The 22,609-nt window shown below is 38.5% G+C and overlaps 1 protein-coding gene across 1 annotated transcript in view; it reads right to left on the minus strand.

The window, feature by feature from the left end:
• The window catches only part of SCG3 (secretogranin III), a 43,433-nt gene that overhangs the window by 20,270 nt on the left and 554 nt on the right, over nt 1-22,609 (minus strand). Inside the window, exons 2-10 of the mRNA XM_033190114.1 lie at nt 21,944-21,996; nt 21,391-21,436; nt 21,082-21,297; nt 15,997-16,139; nt 15,034-15,183; nt 11,710-11,887; nt 8,085-8,201; nt 4,691-4,774; nt 2,517-2,654 (exon numbers count right to left, since the gene is read on the minus strand). Coding sequence (XP_033046005.1) covers nt 2,517-2,654; nt 4,691-4,774; nt 8,085-8,201; nt 11,710-11,887; nt 15,034-15,183; nt 15,997-16,139; nt 21,082-21,297; nt 21,391-21,436; nt 21,944-21,996 — 1,125 coding nt within the window. The remainder of the gene's footprint in view (nt 1-2,516; nt 2,655-4,690; nt 4,775-8,084; nt 8,202-11,709; nt 11,888-15,033; nt 15,184-15,996; nt 16,140-21,081; nt 21,298-21,390; nt 21,437-21,943; nt 21,997-22,609) is intronic.

Raw genomic sequence — 22,609 nt, forward strand, 5'->3', positions numbered from 1 at the left:
ATCATAAACTTTCACAACATGGGTCACTACCAAACAATTGGAGCGGACACGTCAGCTATGTCAATGTAGGAAAAAAATATAGGAAAATGTACAATGTAGGAAATGTAAAATGTAGGAAAATATAAAATGTAGGAAAAAATTGTGATGGTCTATGAAATCCATGCTAGAGAAGAGGAGGATACAAAAATATAAAAATGTATAAGATAAGAAAAATCAACACAAACTTGATACATTAAGGAAAAATTATATTTTTCAGTGCTGTCTCAAAAAAGTCCCAATGGCTGAAATAGAAGCAGCATCTTTCGCCACTATTACCACTCATTTGAACCCATATAACCCAGGTTTGGGTGTCCAATTCTACAAGTCTTTTCTACAAAAAGGAACCAGAACTCCTTCAAGGAGAATTGATTTCAAGTCTTGGGAAAGGAAAATTCAGAGTGGGTGTAGAATATCCCATTGTTGCTAGAAAGCAAAGACGATGTACTACAAGGACTAAAGAGAAATTTAGGGAGCTCCCACTGCCCAAGCTACACCAATTTAGGCATAAAGTGTTACAAAGGTAGTAGTAATATAAAAGGGAAATAGTTTGTAATTTTATTGGTATTATTGAGTTTCAAGGTATTGAATACATAGCTAGTTTGTTTCTCTTCTACTTCATACACAGACATTAAGCATGGGTCTATTATTAAGGGTTATTAGGAACCTGCTTCTATTTGTGTTAGCAGGAGATACTGGGTGGGGAACCTTTAAGTGGGCCAGTCGCTTCAAAATTAAGAGCTATACCATGAGCAAGATTGGTCCTTGTGATCTCATATCATATCATAACAAGGAATAAGAAAAAGTCTACCTATTCATTGCCACTGATGGTTATACATAACCAATGAAAATCCCTTTTCAGAGAGTCCAGTGGTATGTTTTCAGATGATAAATTAGCTGAGTTCCTCCACCACCTCCCCCAAGAGAGCACTGACCCACTCCCTCAACTCCTAAAGAATAAACTCTGTAGATGAACCTACTAATGAGACATTAATCTCGCTGTGTCACCCAGGCTGAAGTACAGTGGTGCAGCCTCCACCTCCTGAGTTCAAGTGATAAGACATAAATAAGGTTCCAATTATATCAAAGATGTCAATATATCATAATGACAGAAAAATAAGTTAGGTTCAAACCATTTGTTCACAACTTCTGTTAAAGACATTGAGTTTCAGAAAAATAATATCTATCTGAGACATAGAGATGTAAATTTCCATGATGTAATTAGCACAACTTTGTAACAAGGGGACTGGAACCATGAACTATACAACTAGATCCCACATTCAGACCTGAAATCAAAGGCATAACAATTTAGAACTTATAACCTCATCGAGTCTTTTTCTTTGGGGGTATGGTAAAGTTTCTAAAATCCTAGGAAGATGGCCGGGCACGGTGGCTCACATCTGTAATCCCAGCACTTTGGGAGGGTGAGGCAGGGGGATCACTTGAGGTCAGGAGTTCAAGACCAACTTGATGAAACCCCATCTTTACTAAAAATACAAAAAATTAGAGGGCATGGTAGTGCGTGCCTATAATCCCAGCTACTCGGGAGGCTGAGGCAGAAGAAACCCAGGAGGTGGAGGTTGCAGTGAGCTGAGATCGCGTCACTGCACTCCAGCCTGGGCAACAGAGGGAGACTTCATCGCAAAAAATAAAATAATAAATCCTAAGAAGATGTAAATTACATTATATATTTCATAGATATGTTTATACTATTTAGGGAAATTTGATATATTGAATTTGTTATTTTTATCAAGTCCTTAAAAGTGTTTAAAGTTACAATCACTGCTTAAATCATTTTAAAATTTTGCTTTGTTAAATTTAATTTTTTTTTTTTTTGAGACAGAGCCTTGCTGTATCACGTAGGCTGTAGTATAGAGGTGCAGTCTCCACGTCCTGAACTCAAGAGATCCTCCCACCTCAGCCTCCTGAGCAGCTAAAACTACAGGCATGCACCACCATACCTGACTAATTTTTGCATTTTTTGTAGAAATGAGGTTTTTCCATGATGCCCAGGCTGGTCTCAAACCCTCAGCTCAAGCAATCCAAACTGCTGGGATTACAGGCATGAGCCACTGCGCCTGGTCAAATTCATAAATTTTGATGATCTTTTTGAATAAGTAGTATGTGATTATTTAGAGGAGTATTCAGTAAGTTTAAAAATATTGCTCAATAAATTCATAAGATTATAAATTACACATTAAACAATGCACTAATGGTCATACACATTCCTCTCCAAACAGCAAAGTCCATTGAACACTAAAGACTATCAAAAGATGAAAGCAGTTTGCCATCCCAGGAAACTCAAGACCATTAAAAAAGATTGCTATTCAAATAAAGATACCACACGCCAAGCCTGTTCTATACAGATTGTGTCGATTTCTCAGATGTGATGGAGCTTGCTCTTTGGATCACCCTACCTTGTGTGGTGAAAGCTTTTGTTTCCCAATTTTATTGCTAACCTAGAGCTGTCAATTCCATACCTTTGGGTTCATCTGTCTTTCCTCCTGGGTTGGAGTTATCATCTTTTGTGGAATCCTTCAAGGTTCCATATTCCTTTTCCATCTTAGCGGCTTCTTCCTTGGTACTGTCTGTTTCTTCATGACTCTTCTCTGATGGTACTGTAATCAGATTGAGCATTGTTGTCATAGGCCTATTTCCTATCTATTAATTGGTTGCTAAAGTAGAAATCAACTTTATTGACAAAGTACAGTTTGAGGTCAGATCATATTTTGAGTTGAATGGGATCTTAGTGCTTATCTAATCCAACCCTCTAACCCCATATCACAGAAGAGCAAATTGAGGCCCAGAAAGGGGAGAGATATGTCTAAAGTCATCCCGTGAGTTGACTTTAGACATATCGCCCCCACCCCACTCCAGCTTTCTGAATTCTGATTTGGTAATTTTTCCTTTCTGCCACACCGTGCCATTAGAGGGCATATATTCTTTGTCTTACTTTAATCAGTGTAGGTGATCAAGCCAGGATATGTCAGGTTCTGAAGTATATTTGGTGGGTCTTGATTGCAAATGATAATAACTCTATAGCTGCCCAATCTCTCCTTGACATTGCATTTTTGAAGGACAGTCTATTACTCAGAGTCACACCTAAGGATCTGGGGCTATGGCAGGACTTCTTTCCTTCTGCTCCTTTCTTCACACTCCTTTACCCCTAGGAACCCTAAATTCGAAGAAGAGACTTGAACTCTTGCTGTCAAAAGAGAATAACTCTTGCTCCCTTCTCACTTTAAAATAACCATACTTCCATGTAGTAATCCTTTGTTGAATTAAAAACCATAAAACGTAAAGTAGGTAACCATTTGAAAACAATTGTAATGCATTTCTGTAGCCAATAAAATATTTGGAACCTCAAGCAGTCTAACAGTAAACTTTTAAAATAAAGTGTTTTTTTATTGTAGAAAAATAGGAAGAGGCCGGGCGCGGTGGCTCAAGCCTGTAATCCCAGAACTTTGGGAGGCCGAGACGGGCGGATCACGAGGTCAGGAGATCGAGACCATCCTGGCTAACACGGTGAAACCCCGTCTCTACTAAAAAATACAAAAAACTAGCCGGGCGAGGTGGCGGGCGCCTGTAGTCCCAGCTACTCGGGAGGCTGAGGCAGGAGAATGGCGTAAACCCGGAGGCGGAGCTTGCAGTGAGCTGAGATCCGGCCACTGCACTCCAGCCTGGGCGGCAGAGCGAGACTCCGTCTCAAAAAAAAAAGAAAAAAAAGAAGAAAGAAAAAAAAGAAAAATAGGAAGAAAAAAAAGAAATCAGTTATTGTCTGATATCAAACATCAGCTAGTGTGCTGCGGTGTATAGAGAGATGCATATTTTTTTCACAGTTGTGGTACAATTTTGTTCTTTGCTTGTGTCATTGACATTATTATGGAAGGATGTTTCCAGGTAATTAAAAACTGCTTGAAAACATATTTTAAAGGGCTGTATACTATGCCATCAAGAATATGTACATGATTTCTGTGATAGGGACAAAGAGTCAAAGTTATAACAATTTGCAATTTTTGGTTGTCATTAATAGTTAAACAAATTTAAAAAAGAATCTGCCATTTGCAAACTTTTCTCTTTTTGTTCCACCCTCCTCCTTGAAACGAGGCTTCTTTCCATAGCTCAGTTCTCTGGGGTTTGATGGGCAGAGTAGGGTGGTGGGTGGAGGTATGGAACGGATGAAATCAAGAGCGGTGGTAAAGCGCACTACCCAGGGGCACAGACCATCCCAGGGGAGAGAGAAGACCTGGGAGGCGAGAGCAGGAGGTGGGGCAGTGGGGAGTGAACAGATGACCAGGGACAGTAGTCTGGAGAAGTGGTTATCTAGCGAGACAAGATACGTAAAGGAGAATTTTAGGACGGATTGCTCAGTTTTGTGATGTAGCCTTTTCCTTTCCACCTAAGATTCCTAGCCACCTCTAAGAATCTTCAGTAAAGATCTACATTATTTTTCAATGTTTTTTGAGGTCAGATTTATGTGCTGTGATTGGCCACAAAATAACCAAGGTCACATCTAATTAATCCTATGGCTGCATTTCAGCTTTTAACACTTTTCAAAATCTGTAATTTTTTATTAATGTTTATTAAAGTTCATTATTTACTACTCAAAATAGTTATTATTCTAAAGGCTAGAAAAATAGTTAAATAATCGTACCTGGGAAAAGCTTGCTAATATTGTCAGTAGCATTTTTTTCTAGCTTGTTTTTGGTCTGAAGAGCAATCATTTCATCCAAGTTTTCTGGAGGGAGGAAGGAAAGAAATATAATTTTATTCCCTGAGAGATGACATCAAATTTTTACTAAAAATGTTTAAATTGCACTAGAAATATCACAATAGCAACTCCAAAATATTAACACTGCTGGTAAGATGTTTTGACCTGGATTTTATTTCTGAGAATCATCGACTCTCAGGATGGAAAGACATATAATTTGAGATCCTCAAGTTCAGCCTCCTACTCAGCTAATTGCAGAAGTCGCTTCTACATCTCTGTGGCCACTGCTAGAACACTTCTAGAATTGGGAATTAGAGTGGATACTTGGAGTTTGACCTACTCAACACCTTGTGGTAACTGCACCTTGATTTTTCACTGGGGAACCTACCCCTGTCTCACTCTCAGAACATTTGACTCCACTGGTGCTAGAATAACCTTAGAATGACTAAACAGGGTCTTCCATGACTTGGGCTATAATTCAAGGAGGAGCCCAGGACCCTATCCAGGTCAGCGAGACTCAATGGTAGGACCACTGGTAGAAAGAGGCTCTCTTTCCACTGAGATTGATGTGCTGTGAGGAGGTGAGACTGGGACTGTCCCAGCCATCTTGTTCCCACAGGGAGCAATCTGTCTGGAATAAATGAAGACACAAAAAGTCAGAGCTGTGAGATGAGATAAGGTCAGTTCCTCACACTGTTGGTGGAATTCACAAACCCAAAGCCAGACTACCCCATCACTCCACAGACTTTTCCAGTTATACGCAGCAATAAATTCCTTTTTTGCTTTAGCCAAACAGTTTGATTTCTGTCTTTCAGGGCTTTCACTCATTCATGAGAAAGAAAGTTCTACTGTCAGGTAATCTTAGGGATCATTTCCCTACTTATATTAAGCTGCACTCTGTATCCTTGTCTTTGTTCTAATTCTGCTCTTTGGAGTAGTATCATATTAAGTGTTGCTAGACAGGAGTCTAGACTGTGACTTCCTCAAGGTAGACGATGAATTAGAAACCACACTTTTTGTACTTAGCTATTCAACCAGCCACATAGCTATCTCACTACACTATTTTAGGACGAGCCTTTTCTACCATTCGCGAACAAGCAAGTCTTTGCAATTAGTTTGTAAGGATCTTATTATTACTTTGTATGTTTTCTCCCCAAGTAAACTCCTCTTGCCCTACCCCTATTTTAAGAATATAATTAATATATTCTAATGTGTAATGCATTGCTTTCTTCCTGGATATAGTTGCCATACCTGGCAACATTTGTAATCATGATACACTGTTGAGGTCAGAATATAAAGGCAGATCACTGCTTGTCACTAGCTCGGATGGGAGGAGAGGAGGCTGGTCAATCGGCTTCTACCCACGCTGCCCTGAGCCTCTGGGGATATAACGGTGGCTCTCCACAGCAGCAGAAGTCGAAAGCCAATGTGCTTATACAGAAAAATTCTTAAAGACATAACTCAAGCTCTAATTGTAAAAGTTACACATACACACTTAATACATATATATATATAAACATGTACATATACATTAATATGTAATACATATTTATAAACAATATTTACTTTGCATATGTAAGGAGCAGATATAATGATTTAAAAACACAAACATTTAGAATAAAATTTAAATAGTCTATCATAAAAATAAATAAGTAATTTATTTTAGATAGTCTTCTCTTGTGGAGTATCTAGCCTATTTTCACTGCTTTGCTCCTACAAGCCAGTGTTGTCCAATAGAACTTTCTGCAATGATGAGTGTATTCATTTCTGCACTGTGCAATACGGTAGCTACTAGCTACATGTGGCAACTGGGCACTTGAAGTGGGCCTAGTGCAACTGGGAAACTAGATTTTAAATTCTGTTTAAGTTACTCTTAATTTAAACAGGAACTTGTGATTAGTGGTTACCATATTGGGCAGCACAGTTATAAGTGACAGTGGGAATATCTGCCTTGTACATAAGCCTTTGAGGCATTTCTGATTTATTTCCATAGGATAATTGACTAAGTGTGGAATTTCTGACTCACAGAGTATTGATATGAAACAGTTGTTGATATGAAAACAATGTCTTTGATCTACTGTTAAAAAAATAAAGTAGGCCCCAAAGCACTATGTGTAATATGAGCTTATTTTTTGTTGTATAAGAGAAAGAAATGACATAGGTACACACACACACACACACACACACACAGAATAACATTTGGAAGAATATAAATCAAGATGTTACCAGAGTGTTGATGTTGTGAGTGATTTTCACTTTCTTTTTAGTACTTTTTGCATTGAATGACTTTTAAAAATAAACATGCTCTTTTACAGTCAAGGAAAAAACCAGTAAAACTACTTTCATTTAGAAAAAAAATGAGGTTCATCCAGAGTAATTCTGGATAACCCTATCTGATATAGTTTTGATATTTGTTCCCCCAACACTAATGTTGAAATACAGTCCCCAGTGTTGGAGGTGGGGCCTGGTGGGAGGTGATTGGTTCATGGGAGCAATTTCTCATGAATGGCACCATCTTCTTGGTGCTGTCCTCGGATAGTGAGTGAATTCTCACGAGATCTGATTGTTTAAAAGTGTGTGGCACCTCCCCCACCCTTGCCTTTGCTTTCACACTGTGACATGCCTGCTCCCACTTTACCTTCTGCCATGAGTAGTTGCTTCACCAAGCAGATGCTGGTATCATGCTTTCTGTACAGCCTGAAGAACTGTGAGCCAATTAAACCTCTTTTCTTTCCTTTTTATTTTATTTATTTCCTATTTATTTATTTGAGACAGGGTCTTTCTCTGTGGCCCAGGCTGGAGTGCAGTGGCACTATCTCGACTCACTGCAACCTCAGCCTCCTGGGCCCAAAGCGATTCTCACACTTCAGCCTCCTGAGTAGCTGGAACTACAGGGGTGCACCACTACACACAGCTAATTTCTGTATTTTTTGTAGAGATGGCATTTCACCATGTTGGCCAAGCTGGTCTCGAACTCTTGGGCTCAGGTGATCCGCCTGCCTCAGCCTCCCAAAGAGCTGGGATTACAGGCGTGAGCCACCGCGCCTGGTGGAGTAAAATTTTTATAAAATTGTCTCCATAAGATTATTAGAAAATGCTAATGAGACAATTAATACATGTGAAATATTTGTACTCAAGCTGGTTCTATAAATATAAAAGTTGAAAACTGGTTAATTTTATTTGCATATATTATCAAACTGGTCGATTCTTGCTACCCAGGTGATCTGGGAAGCTTTGGCATAAATTATCAAATTAATGAGGTCATTACTGCCAAGTCCCTAATTTACTTTGAACAATGAAAACCACCACAGTAGGAACAAACCACATAGGATCTCACCAAGGTAGGAAACACCTTCTTCTGGAGATATTGTTCCATATTTCACCATCATCTTCACAAAGTCAATCAATGTTTTCATGATAGTAATCAGTGTTTCTTTCTCTTTTGCTTCTTTTTCTATATGAAAGAACAAAATAACTTAAAACTAGTGGGGGATAGCTTCCTCTTTCAATGTCAATTTATAAAGTACAGCATCTTTTTGTTTGTTTGTTTGTTTGGGTTTTTTTTTTTTTCTCAAAGATGAGGTCTTAGTGTGTGGCCCAGGCTGGAATGCAGTGCTATTTGCAGGTCTCATCATGGCTCACTAGAGTCTCAGACTAAACCCCTGGATTCAAGAGATCCTTCCATGAAGTTGGAACTATAGGTAAACACCACCACACCCAGCACTAATTACAGTATTTTACTGAAATATTTTTCTCTACATTTATAGCTAAAACCATATATATTTAACTTACAAAAAAAATCTAAGTTTGATTGGAAATATAGGGTAAGATAGATACAGCTATACTGAACTTTTTTCAGAAATAGGCAATTATAACTTCTCCAAAAGAGTTTAATTTCATTTAAAATATTTTGCTGATAGAGTAGATGACAAAGACACAGTTTTCAACCCGAGATAACATGAACTCAAAAGGAAGGGTAGAAGACTGGCAAGCCAACAACATTTCTCTACTCAGGTGGTAAGTCTTTGAGGGCAAGAACAATCTTTATTCATTAATTAAGCTTAATTTTCTTAATTGAAAATAAGAACATGTACAGTTTTAGTTTATAAATGCAAAATTGATTTTTGAACAAGATGTTACTTTTTAATCTTTATTTCATTTGAAATAATGTCTGCATATAGTAAAAATATTTCAACTGCTCAAAAGTAAATAAAAATGGAAAGTGATATTCCTCATGCCCTCTAACTCTCTATAAGTAACTATTACTAGCAGTTTCTTGGGAACCTTTTTTCTTTTTCTTTTTCTTTCTTTTTTTTAAGTTGGAGTCTCACTCTGTCACTCAGGCTGGAGTGCAGTGGCACCATCTTGGCTCACTGCAACCTCTGCCTCCTGGGTTCAGGAGATTCTCCTACCTCAGCCTCCCGAGTAGCTGGGATTATAGGTGTGAGCCACTACGCCTGGCTAATTTTTGTATTTTCAGTAGAGATGTGGTTTCACCATGTTGGCCAGGATGGTCTCAATCTCCTGACCTCAGGCGATCCGCCCACCACGGACTCCCAAATTGTGGGGATTACAGGCATGAGCCACTACGCCCAGCCTCTTGGGAACCCTTTGTATTTGACATTCTGTTCTGCATCTTGATGGAACAAAATGGATAATTATGCCATAATAGCTGAGAAAAAAATATTAATTCTAAAATCAGAAAAACATCAGTTTCCATTTTTGAAGGGAGCCCATTTTCTCTATTCGTTGAGCTTCCACTGAAAGATTTTCTCTAAATACTCCTAGCCTTTCCCCCTTCCTCTGCATCCTCCCCCACAGATATGGTTGGTAAGCAACAGCCATTAGCCTATGTTTCCCAACTGGTGGGGATTTGGAATCTTTCTTTTTTTCCACTTGCCTGGAACAGTGCAAGGCAAGAACCTGAGAAACGAGCCCGCACTGCTGTTGATCTAGACAGAGGAGTAGGGAGCAAACAAAGGCCACAGTTGGCTCTCACATGAAGCTATGTTCTGCAGCCCCGTGTTTATCAGCAACAGAGATGATATTTTGGTTTCCTACCTGCTTTATTCATTCTTAATTTGTTGAGACCCTGGGCAAGAAAGACAGATGCTAGCAAAGAACTCAGTATAAATATTTAAATTAAAATTATGGGAAAATAAAGGCAATAAGAAATGAGATGAGGAAAATGGAAAGATAAAAACGAATAAGGAACATTTTATACAGTAGCATTTTTAAAGATGCCATCAAAGTCATGGGTTGGGAGGGAGGAAAAATGGGAGAAGAGGCAGGGGAAGAGATCTTGGAAAAGAAGTGATAAATAGTAACTTCAGCTATCACATTATTTGCTCAAGGGCACATCCGTAGAAGTATTTGGCATCACGCTGGTGCTCTTCACTGATGAGAAGTGACTCACCAGGATGACAGAGGTTCTGAGTTGGGCATCTGCCAACCAATGGGGCAAGATGGCTCAGAATGGACCCTAAAGATGTAAAGCCCTGCAGAGCCAGCAGAGTGGCCGGTGCCATCTGGCCAATGTCTGGAATTGAAGCACAAAGGATGTTCTCCAGAAATGAAAGCTTATTTTAAGGTCACTTCTTGGGAGAAATAGATTACAGTTATAGAAGTCTTTATATAAATGTTCAATCTGGGGCTGAATCCTTGAACAGGGAAAGGAAAAGCCATGAAGGCACTAGAGCATCTGTTTGAACAATAATAAGAGAAACATTGCACATTATTATCCTCCTTGCAGATTAACCAAAATAAACATGGACTGAATCCTCAGTTAACTCAGTGCATCTAGGAGCAAAGAGATCAGCATGAATGACTTTGCTTTAAAAAACAAAAACAAAAAATAATTTCCCAAGTGTGTTTTAGGCTCCTGGATTTCTTCAGTCTAATGTTCTCCATTTTAACTCTGAAGTTAAAATGTTCATAAAGGCTGAAGCTGAAACTCTTCATAAAGAAGTCTTGAATAATCTTTTGAATTAGGTTTCATACACTGTTTCCATTAAGGAAAGTGAGTAAAGCCTTTTAAAGAAAGATATGTTGCAAATGGCAGGATTTCCTTCCTACTTTTGTGTGTGTGTGTGTGTGTGTGACAACATGTATGCTAATAAAAAAAGTCAGGCAAAGAAAGAAAAATACTGTATGATCTCACTTATATGTAGAATCTCAAATAGTCAAACTCATAGAAGAAGAGAGTAGAATGGTAGTTGCCAAGGGCTAAGGGAAGGGAAAAATGGGGAGGTGTTGGGGTCAAAAGGTAGGAAGTTTCAGTTATGCAAGATGAATACATTCTGGAGAATGTACAGCATGGTGGTGATAGTTAACAGTATTGTACTGTGTACTTGAAATTAGCTAAGAGGGTAGGTCTTAAGTGTTCTCATCATACACACAAAAAGAATAAAGAAAAAAAAAGAAAAAATGTTAACTGTGAGGTGATAGATACACTAGTTAGATTCATTGTGATAATCATTTCACAATGTATAAATGCACCAAAACATCAAATTGTACACCTTAAATATATACAATGTTTGTTTGCCAATTATACCTCAATCAAGCTGAGAAAAAAAGAGTTGCAATAAGAGTTGAGGTTGAACTGGGTAAGGGCAGGGACACTGCCTGGTTCACATCCATCTTGGTGCTAGGTCTTTTCCAGTACCTTGTACATAACACATGTCCAGAATTTGTTTGCTGAACAAATAAATGAACCTTCTGTTAACAAGAAGATTAAATTATCCAGAAACATCACCTTTCCTGATTATCCTTTCCTAAATATTTTCATAACTGGTATGCTCCTTTGGAAAAAAAAAATTGATGTGAACGATTTTCCCCAAGCCCACAGTGTATGTCATTGAAGATTATATTTGGAAACTGAAAACAGGAAGAAAAGAACCCACCCACACATTTCCTGGAATTACTCTTTCTGTTCCACATAATCACAACCACACAGTGGTTACCTGAATCAATACTTTTCAGTAATGCATAGAAATTTGGGAAATATTGGAGTTCCTCAAAGTTGTCTTCACTGTAGGTTTTAGTTCTCCTTTCCAAGCCATTTGTCAAGGTTAAGGTGTTAGATACTGTTTCATCGTTTTCTCCCTTAGTAAGACCATCTTGAATTGCTGCCATTGGAGTCTCCAGTGGGGAAAAATCAATAAAAAATAAACATTTTGTTAGAACTAGTGAAATTCCAGCTTGATTCCTTCCTTTGTGATGCCCTTAAATGTGAAGTGCAAGAATTCCCCCTCCTTTACAAGCTCCTGCAGGTTCAAACCCATTTCTAGACATGTGTGCTCTTGTCATTTGAAAAGGTCATTGAAGCTTAGGGAAAGGAGCTCTACCTCAAGGGAAATCCCCTGAAGAACCTGGCTCCTGCTCAGGGGAAAAAGGGGAATTTCTGGGCTCCTTCTCTGACCATGTTTACCTCCATAAATTCTCATGAGTCTCTCCTCGAAAAACTGCCTTTTAATGAAGAGGGAAGCTTTGAGTTCACAGAATCCACTAAGAGGGCTGGTGTCAGGATACAGGAAAGCCTATTAGAATGTCTATCCCTAGCAGGGCAGTCATACTTGGGAATTTCTGAGTAAAATTTAAGTGCTGTCTGGATGAGTGTACAAAATCCTTTCTCTCAGACCTGATATTTGTTCAATGGCTCCCATCTTAGTAAATGATTCATTCTGGCCGGGCGCGGTGGCTCAAGCCTGTAATCCCAGCACTTTGGGAGGCCGAGACGGGCGGATCACGAGGTCAGGAGATCGAGACCATCCTGGCTAACACAGTGAAACCCCGTCTCTACTAAAAAATAAAAATAAAAAATAAAAAAACTAGCCGGACGAGGTGGTGGGCGCCTGTAGTCCCAGCTACTCAGGAGGCTGAGGCAGGAGAATGGCGTGAACCCGGGAGGCGGAGTTTGCAGTGAGCTGAGATCTGGCCACTGCACACCAGCCTGGGCGACACAGCGAGACTCCGTCTCAAAAAAAAAAAAAAAAAAAAAGAGTAAATGATTCATTCTCCGTTCAGTGAACTAGATAGAAATTTAAGAGCCTTTCTTGCCTCTTCTTCCTTTTCCCCCATCCAATCAATCAGTAGCCTTGTTGGCCCCGCTTTCAAAATTTATCCCAAATTTGCACGTTTCTCTCTCCACTATGCCACTCTAGTCCAAGCAGCCTTCGTTTCTCACCTGCTAGCTGCAACACCACCCTCCCCAAATCTGTGCCCAACACTGCGTTTCCACATTGTAGCCAGAGTTATCTTTTTAACAGTCTGATCATGTAACTCCTTTGCTTAAAATTCTTCAGGGGACCAGAAAATTCTCATGGTTCTTACAATAAAGATCAGAGTCCATCCATGGCTCATAAGACGCTGCATGGTCTGGCCCGGGTCCACCTTCCCAGTCTCTTCTTTTTTTGCTCTTTCTTTCTGTGCCAGCAACACTGTGCTTGTTTCAGTTGCTTGGATACTCCACACATCCTTCTCTATGTGCTGCCTCTCATGTTCACAAGTTAACTCCTATTTGACCTTCAGTTCTCAGTTCAAGTTACTTCCTTAGGGAAGCATTACCTGAGCCTAAGTTCAGGTCAGGTTCCTTTTTTGAGGTCTCATAGAACCATGTTTCTTTCCTCAGAGCACTTAATGCAATTGTAATGAAAATACATGATGATTTAAACACGATCTACCTCTTCCACTAGACTTTGAGCTTCATGAGTAAGGGATTGTGTCTTTTTAAATGGGCATGGTATTTCCAGTGCTTGGTACAGAGTTGGTATTCAATAAATATTTGTTGAAAGAATATTTCATTTGTATTTTATTTGCATTGATGCATTCAGGTAACATGAGTACACAGGTCAAGCATATGAACATTTTAGAGATGGGTGAATAGGATTATGTAATGGGAGTGAAGAATTATGGAAATAGCTATGTTAGTTGTTAGTTTTAGCTCAGACTGGTAAGCTTGGGTGAAAGTCATAAGGGCTTTTTTTTTTTTTGATAAATCTAGAACTTTTTTTTTTTTTTGAGTGGGTGAATCTTCAAAAGCTGCTTAAAAAGATGGCAGCTGGTGAGGATTGGAAGTAAGGAGAGCAGAGGAAAGTTTTTAGGCTACCCAGTTAAAAAAAAAAAATCCAGACCCAATTTCTATTTTCTAGCCTCTCTAAAACAGAATTATCAGCCTCTATAGTCTTTGTATTTGAGACAAGATGTTGGAGGAGATGAGGAGCCATGGGTGTGGGTTCTTTACGGAAGAAAATCAAAGGACAGATGAGGAATTTGATATCACCCTATGGTCAGTTTCATCTAAAGTTTTAAAGAGAATTCAAGGTGGGGAGAAAGATCTCAGCGGCTTGGTTGGTACCAAGGAAAAAATAAAGAGGCAAGGAGTCCAATAAAGGGAAGGAAGGATGAAATTAGCCTGGGTAAATAGGCATCTAAACCAATGAAAAGGGGAAGGAGCAGGTGGAAGAGCACTGCCAAGAACAGAGAGGCAGCATTAGGCAGCTGGCTCTGGGGAACACAAAAGCTGGTGGAGCAGACGATCTAGTCAACCCACTTCTTTGTGGGGGGATTGGGCACAGATGATGACATCTGCTGTGAACAGATGTTGGATACCAAAGGAGCTGTGAGATGTTTGGGTGCAGTTCACTGGGACTGGACCTATAGCTGTTATTATGTGATATTGTTACTTCACATATTATTATGTATTATTTTACTGTGGGGTATAAGATGTAATCTTTACGAAATAATAGAATATAACATAATCTTTACATTATTTTCAAAGTTGAGATCATTTATATTTTTAACTTTTTGGTATTTTATGCATATATATTTTTTAAAATTAATTAATTAATTTATTTATTTTTTGAGACAGGGTCTCACTCTGTCACCCAGACCGGTATGTAGTGGTGCCATCATAGTTCACTGCAACCTCAAACACCTGGCCTCAGGCGATCTTCCTCTCTCAGCCTCCTGAGTAGCTGAGACTATAAGCTTGTGCCACTACACCCAGCTAATTATTTTTATTTGTAGAGACGGGGGTCTCACTATGTTGCCAGGACTAGTCTTGAACTCCTGGTCTCAACTCCCGCCTCAGCCTCCCAAAGTGCTGGGATTATAGGTTTGAGCCAACATGACTGACCTGAATATAAATGGGCTAAAAATGCCACATACCTCAAATCTTCCTTGGTATCAAGTAAGGCACTAATTATTATACAGATAGAAATACACACACACACACACACACACGCACACACATCCATACATGCAGATACATATACACACATACATACCACTTTCTCTGGTATTTTTCCAGCCTGATTCTCAGTCCTGCTGGTTGGCTTATTGGGATCCTCCTCATAATTGTTGGCTTCCTTTGAGATTAATTTTTGTAAAACCTCTGCTACTTCATCTTCCAGTGTATGTGCTTGGCTTTCTGTGATCTGTCATAAAAAAGGAAAACATATATAACTGCTGTATTCTCAGTCCTGTGATTTAAAAAAAAATGCAGACTAAACTGTAGTCAAACATATATTTTTTAAAGAGGACTCTTCTGAACCATCTTTCAGACAGCCCTAACTTATGCCTGCACCACATACTAGCTGTTATAGCGATTGCTCAGCACTCCTGGAAGAAGTATATTTGGGCCCACCATGCAAGCTGGTAGTCCTATCTCTTGAAACCCATGGACCACATATTTTGAGAAACACCCAGAGCATTGCTCCACCACAGCTTTAGGTCATAGTCAGATAACCTTTGACATCGCACAACATTAGCATCTTAATAAAGCCTGCCAGGGCCAGGTCAGGGCAGAGGAGCCAAGCTGAGGTGGATTCAAATGAGATCACCTGGAGTTTCTAAAATATAGATCACATGCCTTTGCTCATGTTATTTCTTTTTTGTCACATACATGTCTTTTACCTCTGCTGGTTATATCCTAACCATCCCTCTAAGCTTCCTTCATGCGCCTCTCCTCTGAAGCCTTTCCTTACTCCAGTTGGATATAAGCTATTCTCTGGCTCTTATGGTTTTTAAGCAGCTGGCATTTTGGGCGTGTGTCTACTTGCCTAGTTCTTCTGATGGATGATAAACTCCTAGAAAAAAGGAATGGTGCTGTACTTGTCCTTAAAACCTATAGGTCCTAGTAAAAGGAAGATACATGATAAACACTTGGCTACTTGAGACAAGTGACTTGGCTTCTTGGCATACTCTAAACTGCACTAGGAATTTGGTTTATTTCCATGCACATGACTTACAAGGCCAAGATTCAGTAGTTTAGAAACAATCTTGTCAAACACTGCTCTGTCATTTTCTTCATAAATCCTGGTAGCAATTTTATGGACAATGTCTTCAGCAGTTAAAGGAGTCCCGTCTAGTTGATGAAGACCGTCTGGATCATCTAGACAGAACGACCACAACTTCACACCATAGTGATCATAGATCTGTTTCATGCATCATATTATACTTATAATCTGTACTTCACTTTTGTACACTCAGATATGTTTGCGATGTATTTATGGTGGTTCTTGGTCCACGGAAACCCTTAGTTTGAAATAAAATTGATCTTCATATTAAAAACTTAGTATGATAATGGACATTCTGAAACTTTCTTAGGTGACTATAAGAGGAAGGAAGAGCTAAAGGCAACACAAAAGCCCTTTCCATTTATTGTTATCACAAATAATACAAACCATATTATACCTTTTATTAACATAGTATGCCATATTTATATAGCATGTCATATTATTCAATGTACCCTTCTATATATTGTATGATTTGATATTTCAGTTCCATACAGGGAATAGATTGTTCGGTAATATCCCCACATGTACTACCTTTGCAGGCAAATTCCTGGGGTAGGGGCAGGGACCTCTACCTCACACCCAGAATCAGAGAGTGTGTACTGAAGATTTAATGACTCACCTAAAATAAATATTTACTTCTAACTGAACCTGTATCAGAGTGTCTTTATGTAAAAAAGGCAGCTTAAGGTAACAAGACTCATTCTTAGAGAACAGGGAACTTACTTTATGTGCCTGGAATTTAAACTTTTGAAGGGTGGCAACAGATCTGCACAAAGCAATATGTAAATCTTTGCAGAGAAGCATGCTAATATGTACCCTTGGCTTTCCTAGGAATACATTTGGCAATACGACTTCAGACCAAAGTAAGGGCCCATCCTGAGGGAAAGGGCTAGTGGCAATGAAGCATTGTAGCACATCCATGGAGGTCTTCCAGGAATCAATTATTAGTCATCTCCAATCTATACCACATTGAATGGATCAAATTTACAAGACACTTAATTCTCCCTGTTTCCTCTGGGAAGACTGGAAAGATCAGAATTGTAGCCCCAGTGATATCTCTGGTTAGCTATATCCTTGGATCACCGTAAAGGAGTCTAATAAGGTATCTATTTCATGGGATTGTTGTGAAGATCAGATGAAATAAAATGTAAAAGTACCTTTTAGATTGAACAGTACTTAAGGTCGGTGCAAAAGTAATCGCGGTTTTTGCCATTACTTTTAATGGCATTACTTTTTAATGGCAAAAACAGCAATCACTTTTGCACCAATCTAGTATATGAAAGCTAATGTATTATTGTTATTATGCATGGTATATTTGTATTTTGAAATAAAGGAACTGCAATTATCTTCTAGAGAAAATGGAAATTGAATCTCTGGCCAGATTCTGCCCAGACAATCCCCATCACACTCACTCAAAGAAAGAAGAACCTAGTATTTCTCTTCTGATTCTGCTCTTTTCTTCCACAGGTTTTGGGGATTTGGACAGGGAATATCTCCTGTGGCTTTTCTTTCAGATTCTATGAAAATAGAGGTATATGCTGCCTCAGGCAGAATATCTTCTTCTTGTTTGGAAAGAAGCTTAGGAAAATGAGTAGGGGTAAGTATACATGGAGGACTGGAAGTTCTCTGTCAGTACAAAATTGCTGAGCTGTTGGCCAGCCCATGAGCCATGAGCCCTTCGAGCTGAGTACCAGACAGACATAAAAGCAGAAAAGCCCCTAAGAAAAACAAACAAACAAACAAACAAACAACATAAAATCAGTTCTCCTCCTGGCTGACTGAAAATTTGGTTCATCATCTATTTTTCAGGAGCAGAGACTCACTATTATGTGTCTGATTTTTCCATTTGTGGGTTGCAAGTCAGGCTCTCGGGAATACACAGAGCAGAAACTGCCCCAGTCTATGCAGAGGTGGAAGAATTTATTTCCCTTCCCACTTATCCCTCAGGATCCGTAAAAGGAGGAATATTGGTTGCCTGCTAAACCTGGAAAATAACTGAGATGACTGTTTTTCAGTCCATTTACTTCACAACAGGGAGGATGTTAGTAACCCACTGAGGAGCCTTTGCTCTGCTGCACTGCTGTACTCTCTTGAGCCAGGAACTTAGGTCTCCCCTAGCAGTGCTTTGCTGGATGGGGTAAACAGTGGAACGTGTGACCATTGCTCCTCATCTTTCCCTGATTTCCTTCACTCTTCTAAAATGGATAGTATGACTCAGAATGGCTTCCCTCCTGCTCATGAAGGGGTATTTCACCCTCCATGTATAGACTCCCAGAGGGGAGCCAAACATGGGTTTAACACATAACTTTTGTTAAGTAGCCACAACATTCTAAGTGAATGTCAAAGGGTCATGTCCCAAGTCATCATCTGCCCAGTTATGTTTTGAATCCCTAGCATCTAATATAGCACTTGACTTTCATTTGTTCAATATATCTTAATTGAAGTCTTACTATGTGTCAGACACTGGAAATAGAGTGATGTAAAAGTTAGGCATGCTCCCTGACTACACAGGGTTTATTGTCTAGCTCATAGTCCAATACATAGCAATTGCTCAATAAATATTTGAATGCATACAGGAGCCCCAAAGCTCTACTTTATAAGAGAAATTTGGAGAGATCCTAAATTGTGCATACTATAGAAAACAGTGAAAAGGAGAATTGATGGGTCCTGTAGCACAAACCTGTTTGGAAGCTTCCCAAAGGCAAGAGTAGGTCTGGGAACACATCCGGCAGAAGTTAGCTTCCTTTACCTTCCCCTCTGGGATGAAGTCTACATGCATCTGAGGCTCTATTCAACTTGGTGGCCAAAACCCTCTGGTTTCAGGATTTCCAGAGCACAAGGGGAGACTCGAAGCTTACTCACAAATCATTGTCTCCAAGAACCCTGGCCGGTCTTCTCTGTGATCTCGAGTGGAGTTAATACATCCTACAGTAAACCTGAAGTCATTAGGACTAGCACTTGGTAGTTCCAAACATTTTTGGGATGGTAATAAAATGTTGAACAGTTAAAAAATTAATTGCTCAAGTTAGCAGTCAGATCAAAAACAGATCTATGTCTCTGCCTGCATGTACAACCAGTTTGACCAATCCAGCCAACTCGATATTAGATTATTCTATTAAATCAAATGATCACTTCGGTTGAAGTGGTTGAATCTGTTCTGTCTGCAGTTATAATCAGTGTCTATTTGTAGTCCCAATATTTTAGGTAAAAAAGTTGAATTCAAGATTTTAAAAAGTGAATTTCCCTAAGTAGCATGGCATATGATACATGTCAAAATATAAGCCCATTGCCTCCATTCCACTTCATAGGTACACAAGACACTTTGGAATACTCCTAGGTTATTAGGTGCTATGAAAGTCCATTATTTAATCATCATATAAAAGTCATATATTTAATCGTCAGTTGTTTTCTGGCAGAGATACTCAGCATAAATCTCCTGTAGCCATGGAACAGAATAAGGACAGGGAAGAAACCTGTACTTACTCCTAAGCACTGGTTCTCAAAATGAAAAACATACTTTCCTCCTTAATGCCTAGGTATGGCAGTTCATTTATTCCCTCATCTGTTATTTCATTTGTTCATTCATTCTTTCATAAATTTATTCAATGAATTCATGGGCTTCCAGGCACTGGGGTTACAATGTCTCTATTCTTATGAAGTTTTCAGTTTAGTTTTGGAGAAAGGCATTAATCATAGATAGTCACACTTATGAAGGTAAAATTACAAACTTTATGAAGTGCCATGAAGGGCAAGGACAAGGTTTCTATCAGGTTATGTGTGCTGGATGAACCTAGAAATGTAGTCAGGAAGCAGTCCATGCAGGACTGTGCAAGCTTCATTAAGGACTTTGGTTTTCCTGTTTTGTTTGTTTGCTTGAGACGGAGTCTGGCTCTGTCGCCCGGGCTGGAGTGCAGTGGTGTGGTCTTGGCTCACTGCGGCCTTTGTCTCCTGGGTTCAAGTGATTCTCCTGCCTCAGACTCCCAAGGAGCTGGGACTACAGGTACCCACCACCACTCCCAGCTAATTTTTGTATTTTTAGTAGAGACGGGGTTTCACCATGTTGGCCAGGTTGGTCTTGAACTCCTGACTTTGAGTCAGGAAACTATCACATTGGCTGCCAAATGAAGAATGAGTTGGGGAGAGGCAGAGTGGTTGCTGGGAGAACTGTAGATTTTGCAATAGTTTACATGAGACATAATTGGAGTTTGGACAAGGATTGGAGTTTGCACAAGTATAGAGAAAAACAATTGAGAGATGCATAAGACATAAAATTAGTAAGTTTTGGCAGATTAGAATTTGAGAGGTGATGGAAAAGATAAGTAGTTTGATCCTAGATTTCTGTCTTTAAAAAACTGAATGGATAGTAGTGTCTTTCCTAAAGAAGCAGTACTCTAAGAGAGCTAGGTTGTGAAGTGGACACAGATTACATATTTAATCATGGGCATACTAAATTTGAGGTGCTTCTGAGACTGCCACGGGAAACTGTCAAGTAGGTAAACAGGTAAATAAGTGTACGGGTAAGAGAAGCCTGGCCTAGTGATATAGGATATCAGGATACAGATGTAATTGAAGCCATGTAAAGGTTAGGATGACCTAAGGAGAAAGGATATGACTAGGAGGAAACATTGAAAAGGAAATAGTGGATATTTCACCTTTTTTGTGTAGGGTGGGAGGGTACTTTATTGATCTAATTATTTGAAAATTATGTTATTTTTTAAAAATATGTTAATTTAAAAAATTATGTTAATTTTTAAAGTAAATTTGAATGTTCAAATGAATTTAATAACATAAAACATAAATACTAGATTAAAAATGTTTCCAGAGCATTGCTAAAGGAATTTTTAAAGGAAAAATAAAATTTCGCACTCTGTGGAGCTGGGGCTTTACACATTATTGTAAATAGATGCTTTATCTCAATTTCGGACTTGACTAATAAAGGATTATGCATGTTTAAAAGATATTTTTAAAATATTGGACTTTCTCTTAACCCACTATAGGGAACTCCACGTTAACAAAAAGTTCTTTTTTCTCATTTACCTTGAAATTTATGATCCAATCCACTCTTAGTAGAATCATAATCATCTATCAGTTTTCGATTCTTGGTTGAATCAACATCTTCCACATTCAACTTATTATCAAGTGGGGAGCTTCTTATAGATTGTCTTTCTTTCTCCATTTTTTCCTTTTCTGTTATTGCCTTTAGCAGGTTCAAGTTATCAACAAAAGAATAGTTGCTCTGACCTGGCTTGTTTTCTGGAAGAAAAGCCCCAAACCAACACAGCCATTTTAGTTCAGATTCTCATGGCCTACATTATTTAAATTAACATCAACATGATTTCTTTTTACCTGGAGGATATGTTTTTTTAATCTTGTCTGCTTCTGCTTCAGCAATCTGTGAACAAACAGGAGATAGACCTGGTTTAAAATCATTGCTCCACCACTTACCAAGTATGAGAGCCAAATGATTTAATCTCCATGGGATTTAATTTTCTTGTTTGTAAAATGTGGATAATTCCTATTTCAGAGCACTGTTATAACTATTAAATGAGATAAAATTAAGGGCAGATGCTCAGTAAGTGTTAATTCCTTTCTCCTATAATATTGGTGAAAGAGAAATCTGGTAAATTAGGCAATCTTACAACAGAGTGGATGTGATGCTGAGCTTACTGGGTTATTATATAGCTACTCTATGTATTCAATATACAGAACTCAATATAAATAACTGCTAGGGCACAGAATTTACCAAAACTAGATTTCCCATCCCTAATTTCTGTCAATTAACTATTAAGTTCCTGATGTTTGTAAATTCAAAATGACCAAAATGTCACAGCATAATTACATTAAATAATAATAACTAAATCAAAATGAAATAGCATTCATAATGTTACTTTTGACCTACCTGTTCATTCAAAGGTCTTTCTGCACTTAATTCGCTATTATGTAGAGATTTGTCTAGAATAAACACAAGTGAATATAAATTTAATTGTGTGTTGAAAGACAAAATATACCTCTTATTAAATAAAATCTTTATAAAAAGGAAAAACAAAGATTAGGAGAAATAATTTTTGGATGACTATGAAACAAATACATACTAACAAAGATTATCAAGATTATACAATAACAGTAATTATCAACATTGCCTTGTTTATTATCTTGGTGTATCTCCTGAGTTGACAGAATCACAATTTTTTTTTCTGACCAGAAATTTAACATATAGTTCTAACACTAGAATTACCAGCTCTTCTCAACTAGAGAGAGCATAATTTGGATTGATATTATTGGCACACTAAAAGCTCTTTCATCATATACTGCCTATATAATGAATAGACTATCTGAGAAAGGTTGTAAGGCAACTAGGAAAAAATCCGAGCCACTTTAGGTGAAAAAGATTCCCTTCCCTTTTCAAAATAAGATCTTTAAAAACAATCCATATTACTGCTCCATCATTTTTAAAGTGAAGAAAAAAATCTGTCTTCTGTCTCTAAATTCGAACTGATTTCTCTGTCCGTATTCATGGATATGATTTGATCAGAATGCGAGGCAGGGTGATTTACAGCTCACGTTA

The sequence above is a fragment of the Trachypithecus francoisi genome, unplaced genomic scaffold, assembly GCF_009764315.1.
Source record: "Trachypithecus francoisi isolate TF-2019V2 unplaced genomic scaffold, Tfra_2.0 Lachesis_group3, whole genome shotgun sequence".
NCBI lineage: Eukaryota > Metazoa > Chordata > Mammalia > Primates > Cercopithecidae > Trachypithecus > Trachypithecus francoisi.